Here is a 13,608-nt window from a genome sequence, read left to right as displayed (position 1 = left end):
AGTGAAGAACTGCTTCGGCTCGGGACTTGCTGAGATCAACGAGTGCTTGTTAATCGCTGGCTTAAAGTTGTAACGCACGAACATCGAGTGACAAGGTGCACATAGTAATGAAAATAACGGTAATAACAACGTATCGAGCTTGCGGTTGAATTGTCAATTCAATAAAAATGTACATGATTATACAAGCTGTAGCAAACTCAACAGAACAGTAATGAAATGAATATAAAACTGAGACGTGGTCAACAAACTCGTCGCCACTGCTGTTCCACGTAATTACTCAACCCAATCGCTTGAATGCGTTTATAACGAAAGAAACTTAAACAGAGTTTATGCACATGACAACTAAACGTAACAAAGGCTAATGAAGGCACAGAGATCAGCTGTTGACTATATATTATAAACACAAGCGGTAGCATCGCATAGCGACAATAATGAGATCATTTAAATATATATATAGATATAGATATAGTAAAAAAACCAAGAGAGTAAAAGAATACGTACGTACATAAGTGTAGACAGAGAGAGTCTGCGGCAGACAACATGAAAGCGAGATAGATAGATAGGGTATTAAAATAGAAAAAAAGGATGAGAGAGAGAGAGAGAGAGAGAGAGAGAGAGAGAGAGAGAGAGAGAGAGCAGACTCGTGGATACATGCACGCGCTCTCTTCCTCTCTCGCTATCGCATCGATTGATCAACTCTCCGCGGGAAAGGCACACATGGACTCGCGTTCAATCACACGCACTCGCGAATACACATAGACGGGCACAGACAGACAGACAGGCAGACAGAAAAAAATAAATACAAAGGCGTCGAGATTTCCAAAATACTTTATTTGCTCTTCTGTAGTAGCTATATAAATAAAAGGTATACGAGAACGCGTGAGAGTATATTCTTTTTTTTCTCGAGTTTTTAGTTTTTATAATTCTTTTACAACAAATATCTCATTTTATAATAACAATAGTATATAGTATAATTGCACTTTGGTATGTGGCAGTAATGGTTATTTTTTCTATCCAGAGAGACGACGCGTACGATCAGTAAATAGAAGAAAAAAAATTCTGTAGCATTATACGCGTTAATAAACTCGAACAGAGAGAGGTTTCGTTCCGAGAAACACCGATAATAATCGTCAACGAAATTTCAATAACCGACAAATCCATAATAATAAACGCACCAGAAAGGAGACAAAAATAAAGAAAGTCATGAATGAGCGACGGCTCCGCGTATATCCAGCTTTTGTTTCTCAAAAACTGACACGTCTCGATGCATATTCATTAAAGCTCACGCGAAATAACGCTGTGGCAACGGCGTCGGCTCCCTTTCCGGTAAATGCAAGGAGAAGAGCGAGAGAGTAGGTATGTGGCGGCTCAACGAGGAAAAGCCTAGGAGAGCGGGAGAGAAGCGTGCCAGTCAATATTCCTGCGCGGAGCCCGTAAAAGCTCGCGAAGAGAGAGAGAGAGAGAGAGAGAGAGAGAGAGGTAGAGCTTTTACGCTCCTATACTCTCTCCGTCTCTCCGGAGGCAACTCACGTACTCTCCGAGCATCGAGACCGACCGATCGTGTGTATAGGTAGTAGCAGAAGACTCTCTCGTTCTCTTTGGCTTAAGCTCAATCAACCGCTGGAGTTTCTTCTCCAATCTACAAAATTGTCTTTCATCAATGGGACCGTCTCTCCTCAATCGCTCCGAGCGAATTAGTCTTTACTCCGTCTTTCTTATTCTTTCTCGCCTCCTTTCGCCCTTTTCTTTTCTCTTTCGCTCTCTTAACCCTTATCTACTGCTCGTTGTACCTCCTACTGACGCTGCCGGTCGCCGTTGAAGAGTGGCCTGTTGTTGTAGGTTCAATGGAATAGTTTCTTTTAGTCATTTTTTTTTCTTAGCAGTTTCACATAATATCACAATGTCAGTAAAATTGAGAACTGAATTGAACAACGCGCGATTCTAAGAAGACAGTACTCACGGAACATCATGGCGGAAAAGGTAATTGGTTGCTTTCGGAGCAGACTTTGTGTTTTCTAATTAGATTCTCGTGATTTTGCGTTGTATTGAGCTACTATACCGCGTGCTGGTATACTCAAAATTTCACAACGAACACCATGTGTAATTATATAATAAGCTACAGTAAGGACAGTAACTAAGGGTTGAAAGGAAAAAAGAGAGAAGATTCTAATGTCGTGCTTGAAAATCTGTTGAGAGAAATATGAGTTATTCGTATATCGATTTGGAAGCAAAGGTTGTTGATAATACAGAATCATAAATATCAGAAGAAAATCAAGAGATTTGGAGCAAATATTTTCTGACTTTTTATATGCCAAAGAGCCTATAAAAGTTAATAAAACCTGCGTGACTGCAGAGAGTCGTGACTTTTAAACAAACGGGGGTAGAAACGACCCGCGTTTAATTTAATAGCTTGCCAAATCAGAGAGTATAATAAAGGGACTAATATTACCGCGGACAAGCGCAATCCGTACGTAATATTCTAGCTCGCATCTACGTCTTTGGTAAAGTAATGATCTTTTCAGTCGAAAGGAGCGTTATTGCGCATTTGAATAGGTAATAATAATATATTTCAAAAGTATAAGCGAGACAGCAGAAAGACGCATAATTGAATTATGGGCATAGTTCTTCAAATGACTCACGAATCCAATTAACGTCATCGGCTAATGGACATTCTTCAAGGGGAGCAATTATAAAGCAGTCCAATTATTCAATTGTAACAGTTCACCTTATTCGAGAAAAAAGCCAATGAGCTTCAGTTAGAAGTAGAACCATAATGGTCAATCACATTTTCAATAAGCGTTAGCGTCCGGCTTGAACAAAGGCGGCTCTTCTGCTTCCAAATCGATACAACACAGGCCCGAATAACAAAGAAGAGAAGAACAGAAGAAGAGGTGTGCACTGTAAAGTCAAGCATCCACTCATTCACAAAACTCCCGAAGTATCACGCTCTCGTCAGACGATCGCGTTGTATATATATATATGTATAGATGTATAGATGTAATATACATACATTGGCAACATTTTTATAAGACCCGACGCGAGCGCACTACTGTAGTAGTGTAATACATATATGCATACAGGCGTTCACAAAATCAACTCGCGTGAGGTTCGGCTAGACGTTAACTATCAGTTTTCGTATCTACGTACCTGGGGTTGTGTGTCCGACACGCGATTTCTCCTTGGGCTGGCCGGGGGCGAGTTGAGTGGCTGACGCCGCCACCGAGTTGTTCCCAGTCTCCTCGCTGGTTACTACTATCGAATCGTACCATGCAACAATGCAAAGCCAACCCACCAGACTTTCACTTAGTTTTCGTTTCTTTCATTTTTGCCGCTGTCTTTGTCTCACTGGCCTCTCTAACGTTTTCTCGCAGGCTTTTCTTTCTCATCGGACTCTCTGTGTCTGTGTTTGTGTCTTTTTCTCTCTAATTACTATGATGCTATATATGTGTGTATACACGGCTCAATGCGTCTTAAGGGCATTCGTTTGTTGTGTCTTTGAAGGCGTCATTTATATTCGTGTAAATTTGTTGCTTTGTGTGTGTATGTGTGTGTGTGTGTGTGCGTGTTGTGGCAGGCTCGCAGTGTCAAGATGGAACTGAAATGAGTTATTTATGAATTACGTAATTCAAGAAACTTGTGAAAAAAGATGTGATTTACTCGAGTTGCGCTAGCTTATGCAGCAAAGAAATAAAAATTTGGAGCTCATCCAATTTACAAACGCTTAACAAAAATGAGCTAAACGCTTTCAAAAGTGGATCCGTTCCAGTTTGACTCTGCGCTATACCTTTTTTTTGTGAACTGAATTTCGCGAGACATCAAGGTTGTAACGTCATACCTATATACATTAGCAATGCTTTTACAAAAATTGGTTTAGAATCATGTTTAAGCGAAGGCTCATTTAAAACTTATTACGTACATGAAATCCGCCGCTTATGTAAAGAAGGTTTAAATATAAGTTGATTCCGTAAATAAGAACTGGAGCCAGAGCTTTCGAGAGAAAGAAGCTTATCAATACGATCATTATTTCACTGTCTAAGAAAGCTAGAAAAACTTCTTATGTCGTTTACATGAATGTTGATCGTTTCGGTCAGCTGTGACGTTAATTGGATAACGTTACAACCAATTTTACGTTAGTGATATTTCTCAATAAAACACTGAAAATACTTTCAAGGTTTACGTGTGTTAATGTTGTGTTCTAATTATGTACCCAATTTCAGCGTACTGACATAATATACATGACGATGAATTTAGCGAAAAATGCGTAACATTTTTATGAGCGTGTTACACATTTTTCCAAAGCAAATATGCGAAACTGATTTCATGATAAAGCTGTAGTACATCGTATAAATTATTTATATACCACTTCCCAAAACAAAAGTACCACAGTCTAAACGATTTTTTAGTAAAATACTACTTAAATACGTAACTGCAAGTATATTAAAATAAAAATGCGTAACGCACGAACAAAACATAGCATAAGCCAAACCACATATAAACAAAAATATATACTTTCGAACTGATGCACGTGAGCCTACAGGAATTTCCGTTTGAAGATTTTAACGATGCAACCATCATCGGTTACTTTTGAATTGGCTTCAAACGGAAAACTTCAAAATTTCAAATATATTACTGATATATGAACAAATCATTTCAATTCAACTTGATATAATAAGATAGGTATGAAAATTTCAACAGTTACGGCATGCCGTTCACCCAAAATGTCAACAAGTTTGGGCTGCAAGATTTTGACAGACTGAAATTCTTCAACAATTTTTAATTTACAAAATTACATGAAATAAATGACGTCTATATTACTAGAGATTAGAATCGCCGTACTTTACTACGAGGGCAGATTATTTACATCGTAATCTATAACGTCCCAGAATGCAGGCGATTGTAAATCTTCGGCTTTATAATGAACGCGATTTGTGTAAAAGAAATCTGTTATACTTAGGAATGAATGGATTGAGCGAACAAAGTACGACATACATGTACCGTTGTACGTAATTTGATCACTCGAGTGTATATGTCTATAAATATATATAATATGTATATAATACGTATAAGCATGAGAGTCGAGATAACGATAAGAGGTATACAAAAAAGTAAAAAAAACGAATAGACGATAATATTCGGGCAATGATTGTACGATGAAACTGTAAGATGATCGTGTGTATGTCGATCAGAGCTGAGGACTTACCGGAGTGCGGGGGAGCGAGGAGGGAGCGACTAGAGCTGAAGAAGGGGCGCAGCGACGGCTTAGGCGTGCTGCTGACTGACATCGTGTCCAGTTCCGGTCCGCTGTCCGACAGGTCTTCCAGCTCGTCGAACAGCTCCTCGATTTCCATTTCGCCACCTGAATGCAAAATATTCATTATATTGACGATCGCCGCATACATATAGTCGTGCAAAACGCGATGAATAATGCAACGAGAGGCTGTTCTCCGATGCAGTTATCGCGCTTGGAGACGAGCGCCGGATAGTTTCGCGACACGGCTGGACGATGCCGACGACGCGAGGAATATGTATATTTTCTCTCTCTCTCTCTCTCTCTCTCTCTCTCTCTCTCTCTCTCTCTCTCTCTCTCTCTCTCTCTCTGCAGTTGATTTAGGCATTGTTTGGCTTGCCAAGCGGTTAGTCCATTATAGTTTGCCGGCGATAATGGTAAACGCGAGTAGGCTCTCGGCAGAGTATTCTTCTTTCGAGAGTGCGTACATATATGTGCAAATTCACGACCGACAGTACACGAGCGCGCACTGGCTCAAACGAACTTTAGCTCCATCACGTTTCCGGGCCTCTTACCTTATTATATGTGCAAGTACACAAGTTGGGTGTTGGAAGTTGAGAATTTAAAATTGAGGGCACGCTTACCAGGCCAACTTTTTTTGGTTCTTAGGGTCACTGGAGTGAGAAAATTCCCGCGTGCATCGCCGATCGCTTGCCAAACTTTTTTGTGGCGCAGTTGAAGTTCTCTTATGGGCATTCAACATTGAGAAAAAACTAATCATGATTAAACTTCACCCACTCAGTGTCTGAAAGCGTAATCCAAAAATCTGTTCTACTAGGATCGGGGTATCTGAAAAGAGCTTTAATTTGAGGGTTGGTGGGTTAAAAATGGTCGCCTAGGTCAAAATTTGTCTAGGCTTGAAAATAGTACAAAATCACGGAAATTAAAATTGTTTACTATAATAAGCGATTTTTCTCTTTTTTTAAAAATTGTTATAAATTTTGATGCGATCAGTCAATTTTAACCACCCGGGGCTCAAATTGAAGCTCTTTTCTTTTACTTTTGTTTCAAAAATTTGGATTAACATTTTAATTTTATAATGAGCTATGTATATGCCTATCAATTATGGCCGTTTTTTGACCAGTTTCATCGTCATATATATAGCTGATCGTAAAATAAAAGTGTCGGTTCTAAATTTTCTAAACGAAATCGGAAGAAAAGAGCTTCAATTTGAGCCCCAGATGGTCGAAATTGAACGCTCGGATCAAAAGTTGTAAGGATTTTAAAAATAGGAAAAATTGCTGATTTTCGTAAAAAATCGAAAATTTGGTGATCTTTTGCCATTTTCAAGCCTAGACAACTTTTGACATAGGCAACCATTTTTAACCCACCAGCCCACAAATTAGTTCTTTTTTTTTGATACTTTGATTCTATTAAAACACATTTTTAAATTGCGCCTCCAGACAAAAAGTGGCCTTTTCCTGGTTTTTGTTAATTTTGCTCGTGTTAAATTCCCATAAGAGAATTTAAACTGCCCCGCAAAAAAAGTTTGGCAAGCGATCGGCGATGCACGCGGGAATTTTCTCACTCCAGATGACCCAAAGAACCAAAAAAAGTTGGTCTGGTAGGCGTGCCCTCAATTTGCAATTCGCAAATTCCGACACCCAACTTGTGTATTTGCACATATAATAAGGTAAGAGGCCCGGAAACGTGATGGAGCTAAAGTTCGTTTGAGCCAGTGCGCGCTCGCGCGAGGGACGTCACGACAGATATCGATTAAACCAACCTGATATTTTCTGACTAATTTCTTCTTGATCGTGTTCCAACTCCTCGGAAACCCTAAACCGCTTTAACAGAGCGATAAATTTCTGCTTTAGATTCCTTTGCTGAAATCACAAAAAAAATGTAAGAAGCAAATTAAATTACATTCTGGCATCGCCTGACCAACACACAACCGTTCTTCCCGCCCTTGACACTCTGGGATCGGACAGGGCGGATTGTTATCCCCGTGCGAAATCCAAAGAGCAATTGGCCTAATTGCCGCGAAGCAGTAATCGAATTTTAAACCGATTCCTTTTAGAAGAAACATCTCAAGGTCACGCGCACCCTTCGGCGGAATAACTAATTATCTTCTCACTCGTGTCATATTTTTAGAGCTCGCGCGGGACAAGGTCGAGTGGGCTTACCCTCGCGTTAGCTGGCATCTTGGTACGGCTTTTCCTGCGGTGCACTTCAAGGGTGGGCTCGCTATCGCTGCCCTCGGCCTCGCCCTCCGAACTGAATTCCTCTTCCTCATCGCTGAACTCCTGGCACAGACGCTCATTCGGGTCGTTCATCAGTCTTTTATCATGGTCCACCGGCTGACTGCTCAGCGCCACGACGTTGACGCGCGCCAGCGAGTGGCCACCGTACTTCTCGGCTTTGTCCGAGACCAGCTCCAACTCCAGGTCCATTTGCTTCTGCAGTACCTGAAAGAGTCGTGATTTTCTGTCGTTATTTAATTCCGTACAGAAATTGCTTCGTTCGGCAGATGTTAATAGGAGCGAAACAGACTAGGCGATGTGGGATTGGTGTTAAATTGAAAATATCTACGAATGCAAATGAAATTGGAAAAGAGATGCTCAACGTAAATAGAGTCGAGTCTTTATTTCCAACACTCGAGCTGATAAAGCGCTAATTGGATTTTTTCCGTCTATTATGCTTCCGCGACTTTTCAATTTAATATAAAGTTTTTAATTAAGATGTCGCGTTGTAAGATTGTGCTTTGCAGAAATAAAAGGGCTTGTACACCGTGAAATCATAGAAGAGTTTTATGCCTTCATAAGGCGCTTCTAGCCCCAACGAATAGCTTTTTTTCTCAGTGCAGCACCGCTTTATTGCGATTGTCGAACGAACAGTGTCGTAATTAATCGAATGCGCGGTTTGACCTATATTTTAATGCAGTAAAGTTACGACAAAAGAGCGAAGTATCGATTCCCTAAGGAGGATGCAAATTATCAAGTGTTTGATATTTTCCATTGGAAAGAGCATCGATCGATGCAAAATGATAAACGTTGTTTTTCTATTACCATTATTAAGAACTCGCAATGAAAATCGCTCAAACTCGCACTACCGTTCGATCGTAGAAAACGCTTTAAACGAAAATTAAAAAAAAAACATACTTTTTCCCGAGCTCTTTATCATGCTCTACTTTCTCTATTTTTCAATATTAATTAACGCGGATACTTGAACGAGAAATTTTTTTCAAAAACGTTCAAATGTCACTTCAAAATGAAATTGCATTAAGTTAGGTATTTTTCAGCTGTTCTCAGAGTATATTAAAAAAACCTGCATCGAAGAAAAAAGGTAAAAAGCGAAGGAGAATCAAAATAAAATACTTTAGTCCATAACTCGTGACGCAACGACGATAAAACTGAGCTGAAAGTGATTGTAAAAAGTTAACGTAGACGCAGGAAAAAATGGACGAAAGCATAATGCAACCGCACTCGCAATGAATACCAAAGTAGAAAAATAAATTATTCATCAAAATTTCAAAGCCCAGAAATCAGAACCTCGTCCGAAATTCCAGCCGACTAATAACGGCACACACGTGCGATCATCAGACCTCGACAATCGGCCTTAACGAACCTCGAAAAGAAAAAAGCCTCACCTGTGCCATATTGATGACCCCCTCGGCGAGAGTCTTGTAGCCGAGCATAGTTCGGTTCTTGTAGCGTTTGCGCCTCTGCAGCAACACAAGCAGTTTGTTCCCGTCGCGTTTGAGAAAGTGCGGATACTGCAGAGCGAATTGAAGCTCGAGTTCGGTGTCGAGCATACCACTCGGCGGCACGGCCATCTCGTTCGAGCGCAGTGTGCGCTTCGAGCTCTGCATTTTCACGGCGATGCTGACGGAAGCCAAGTCGGCGCCCAAGGGCCGCAGGATGACCAATCGCGTGAGCGTCAGCGTGCAGAGTCTGAAAAGAAGAAGAGGTCGATTAGTAGAAATGCCGAGATGTGGTCAGCCGCAGTGTACAGTATCATACATATCATATTCATCGATCGGCTACGAGCTGTGTGTGCTGATGAAAAGTTAACGCAAAGCGATTAGCGAGAGAGCGTCGGGTGTGACGCGCGTGAGTTTCATTTCCTCTCTCGGCACATATAAATTATTTCATATCATCGACGCGTATACATATGTTTCTGAGAGTGCCTATTCGACACTTAATGGTTGCGGACTATAATCGTGATTTTTTTCGCGCGTTAAGACTGAACGGAGACACACACCTGTCGGGGAGAGTACAAAAATTACATTTTATTCTCTCTACATAAGGGTAGTCTACAGTATTCAAAACTCACTCGAAAAGCCAAACTCGACCCATACTCTACTGTTTCCCATCATCGAATTCCAATAATACTGATGCACGCGAATTGTAACCTTCTGCGAAATTTCCCACGTGTACGTTTATCAAGTTTCCTTGAACTTTGCTACGCAGAATATATAAAGTATACGCATAGGCTACTGCCCGATTCCGCGTAGTGCATTGCGAGGCTCGACACGCGCGGTTATAATCTATATATAGAATGCCCACGCGCGAGGGTGTGCATACACATAGGCATCGCATGGACCAACCCCCGAGCCGCCCACGTAACGAACAGCAGTGCACGCGCGTCGTCGTCGCGGTTTACCAGGAGCAGCTGCTGCTTACTACTCTCTCGGCGAGTATTTTTCTTCGACTCTTTTTGAGAACTCCTTGGTGCGGAAAATCGCTTGCCTTTGCGCGCGACTGAATAATTCAGGTTAGGCTGTAGTGAGTAAAGGGTAAAGATAAAGTTTCGTTCTCGCCGCACTGGAGAGTAGAATACGACAGGAAAGTGATACCCACCGTGAATTGAGCGCAAATATTAATGCTCTATTTCGGGCTCTGTATTCGAGCAGAACGGCTCTCTCTCTCTCTCTCTCTCGCTCTCTCTCTCTCTCTCTCTCTCTCTCTCTCTCTCTCTCTCTTTCGATTTTAACTCTATAGTGATGCTGTTGGGGGCGTAAATGGCGTGGACGAACCCTGTGCTAAAATGTGATTTATATACAAGTTGTACAAAAATAGCACACGGCAATAACTCTTACAAGTTTAATACACAAGTCGATTACGCTGCGATAATTCCTTTGAGAAATCCAGCGACACACAGGCACACCACTGTTGCAAAAGCTATATCCCAGCAGTCTCCCATCTCCTTTATCAGTCCTCGTATACTGGGTCACGCGCGAACTATACGTCACTTCCGTCTTCCAACCTCCCATCCCTATACAGCGCACAGCCTACGCCCTCGCTACGCGGATATTTTATATACGTGTTTCCTTCGCCGTTGCTCGCGTAAAATAGCTCCCATCAGCTCGCGCGCGCAAATTAAGGCTCTCCGGAGACTTGTTTTTTTTTACGCAGAGCGCGCGGATTACTCGGCTTCCGTCTTTTTGTGCCGTCTGTTTTTTTTTATATCTTCTTTATTTAATTCATCGCAGGTGCTGAGGTCGTCGGGGATTTATCGAGGGTGTCGCGTCGAGCGGTGTGTTTATAAATATTTCTCCCCGCTGCGCGGTGCGGAGATTAGTCCACTTGACTTTGGTTTGCGGGGGGCTGTTGCCATCAGTGTTTACCTTTTGGACGGGATGAGATGGTACATGGTTTTTTTTTTTCAGGGATGTATATACAGACCACGTTGGTTCGTTATATCTCTGAGAAGAAAACATTAATAATCGAGGCTTTTTAAATGCGGCGCGCGTTTTATCGATATTTTTATATATAAACTTGAAATAAGAGAAAAGTCCGCGACGATCGTGTATTTTTAATGAGCGCGATTCTATTTACGCCGCGAGTCGCGAATGCTTTTAAAATAGCGATGTGGTGTAAGTGAAACGTATACAGCCGCACGTTCGTTTCGATGATCATCGCTCGAAATTACGACAGGAGAGCTGGCGAGAACCACTTGGCAATACATTCTAATTACAAAAAAAAACGAGGACGAACTTTTCTGCCGCAGCGAATAAAAAATTCAGCTCTCGATCCCTAATTAACTCGGAAAGCCATCCATCCACGCCTCCGATTTAGGTCAAACTTTCTCCCACCCTCGACGAAAAGTTCGATTCTTTCCACCACTCCTAGAGACAGATGTGTCCCATTGAGTTTCTGTGTTTTGATCAATGTGACGATTTTACTGCTCCGACCTTTTCTCTTTATACCTGTACTTTCGCGGCGCTTGCTTCATTCGCGCGCCTGCAAGAGGCGTCGCGTCCTCGAGAATCAACGCCATCAACCGCAGCGGTTTAGCTTGCGCACAAGGTCTTCTTTGATCCGCGAATACGTGCAACTTTGTCGGCTTTATACAAATTAGCCCCGGTGCGAGAGCTCTTTGCCCTTTTTGTTGGCGGTTTCCTCCTGCGCCGCGCGCGACTTAATTCGCGACTTAGTCCGCGGGCGTTTTCGCGCGCGCGCGCCTTTTATATACAGGAGGGATTATAACAGTTACCGGCGTGTACTTTGGTAAATTGTTTACTACTGCAGTGTGTCTTGAGAAAGTGGAGCACAAGAGCTGTGATGATTTTATAAGAGCTTTATAGCAGTATAAGGATTAAGAAAATACGAAACTTTTTCGTCCCCGCGCTATACTTACACGCGTTACGTTTTTCAAATTCTTTCGACGATTCCAGGGCAAGGTGACTCTCGTTAACGAAATTCAGGCTCTGCGACTTACATCCCATCGCGGGTATTTAAAATTCCCTCCTGTATCCTACGGAGCAGAAAGCAACTCTCTAATCGCTTGTAATCTCTCTCTTATACTCGTCCTCGCGTCATTCCATTATATTACACAGCCCTGCCGTCGTATATGCGGCGACGAAATCCCGCGTTTGAATTTTTTATCCTCTCTAGCTCTCCGTGCCGACAAAACGCCGCGCATCAGAAAAAAAGAAGCAACGCAGCAGCAGCAGAATTACTTATATCCGGCATGAAAAATGCAGAATCCCCATTCAGAGCGCCACGTCCCATCCGTCACACATTTTGCTCGCAACACACAAACGTGCACACCAGGCACAGCACAGAGCCTTCGTTCCCTCACGTATCACTCCTCTATCCGGGGGAAGAGGGATGGGAAGAAATGAATGGACGGGCATTAGACGCTTTTCCACGCCCTCTCGGACAGCCTGATGCATTATTTATGAGGGCTGCAGAGAGACCGCGGACTTAATTTTTATACGCGCGCTCATCTCTTTTTCGCTCTCTCTCTCTCTCTCTCTCTCTCGCTCTCTCTCTCTCTCTCTCTCTCTCTCTCTCTCTCTCTCTCTCTGCACCACGCCGGTGCGTCTAATTCGATTCGCACGACGCGAGAGAAAGTGGAGCAGCGGGTGGATGTGGTCGAAGTGTGAGATATGTATTCTGGTGTCTGCGTATGGCGTTACTTTTGCTCGGCTGGCTTTACGCGAGGAAATTATCACTCGAAAAAAAAATAATAACGTGATATTCGCGAGGGACGTACGTCACTGATACAATTTCTATACGCTCTCTTTTGCTCCAACAATACTCTGCATAAAGTAATAATAGGGGAGTATAGAGGCGATGCGAATATTGATTATGTCCCCTGATTACGTTTTCAGCGCTGCGAGAGAATCGAATCACGCCGGTCGATATATCGGCCCAGAGAAAATTCGCGCAGAATGCGTATCAATTCTGAGTGGCGTATACAACACCCTATATAACCGCTCATCGCCCCCGCAGGCAAACATCGCGCGCGGAAAATTCGATCCGCACGCGCTGAATTCCGAATTCGCCGAAACCCACACACTGAACACATTCAAACCATACTCTATACCCACATAACGAAACAAATCCTTTAAAAAAAAAACTATGCAGCCCCGACGTAATTAAACCAGGGTAGATGCGACGGACACAGTATTGAGAGCTAGGAGCTCATAATACACAAAGAGACGTCAAAGTCCTCCTCGCTAACAGCGCACGCGACGCAACGCAGGTATAGGTAAATCGCGTGCGGGAGCTATACCGAGGCTTCGCATAAATATTTGAGATCCTCTCCCTCTCGCCGCACTGTATGCTGCACTCGTATACGCGCGCGAGACAGAGAGAGGAAAAAGAGAACCTGGCAGAGAGTAATATTGCAAGGAGAACGAGTGGCATATGTGTGGGTGGTCAGCGCTGCTAGACTGAATGACGCCGGCGAGCGCTTATAGGCCGTGCAGGCGCGACGGGTAGGAGAGCAGAGAGGTCGGTCGCTGACATTGAATCGATATAATACGTCGGAGGCTCTCGCGCGTATGTGCTTTCCTTCCCTTCTCTGACACAGAGAGAGAGAGAGAGAGAGAGAGAGAGAGAGAGAGAGAGAGAGAGAGAGAGGGAGAG

The 13,608-nt window shown here is 42.8% G+C and overlaps 1 protein-coding gene across 2 annotated transcripts in view; it reads right to left on the bottom strand.

Annotated features, from left to right (window-relative positions):
* The window catches only part of LOC100115759 (phosphofurin acidic cluster sorting protein 2), a 41,503-nt gene that overhangs the window by 7,708 nt on the left and 20,187 nt on the right, over positions 1-13,608 (bottom strand). The window contains exons 2-6 of one of the 2 annotated variants that reach the window (XM_031929602.1): positions 8,877-9,180; positions 7,414-7,695; positions 7,014-7,113; positions 5,201-5,356; positions 3,148-3,252 (exon numbers count right to left, since the gene is read on the bottom strand). In XM_031929602.1, coding sequence (XP_031785462.1) covers positions 3,148-3,252; positions 5,201-5,356; positions 7,014-7,113; positions 7,414-7,695; positions 8,877-9,180 — 947 coding nt within the window. The remainder of the gene's footprint in view (positions 1-3,147; positions 3,253-5,200; positions 5,357-7,013; positions 7,114-7,413; positions 7,696-8,876; positions 9,181-13,608) is intronic. The other variant, XM_031929603.1, reaches the window with a different exon arrangement.

Source organism: Nasonia vitripennis, chromosome 4, assembly GCF_009193385.2.
Source record: "Nasonia vitripennis strain AsymCx chromosome 4, Nvit_psr_1.1, whole genome shotgun sequence".
Classification (NCBI taxonomy): domain Eukaryota; kingdom Metazoa; phylum Arthropoda; class Insecta; order Hymenoptera; family Pteromalidae; genus Nasonia; species Nasonia vitripennis.
Note: the sequence above shows the minus strand (reverse complement) of the source record. Positions and strands in the feature narration are given on the sequence as shown.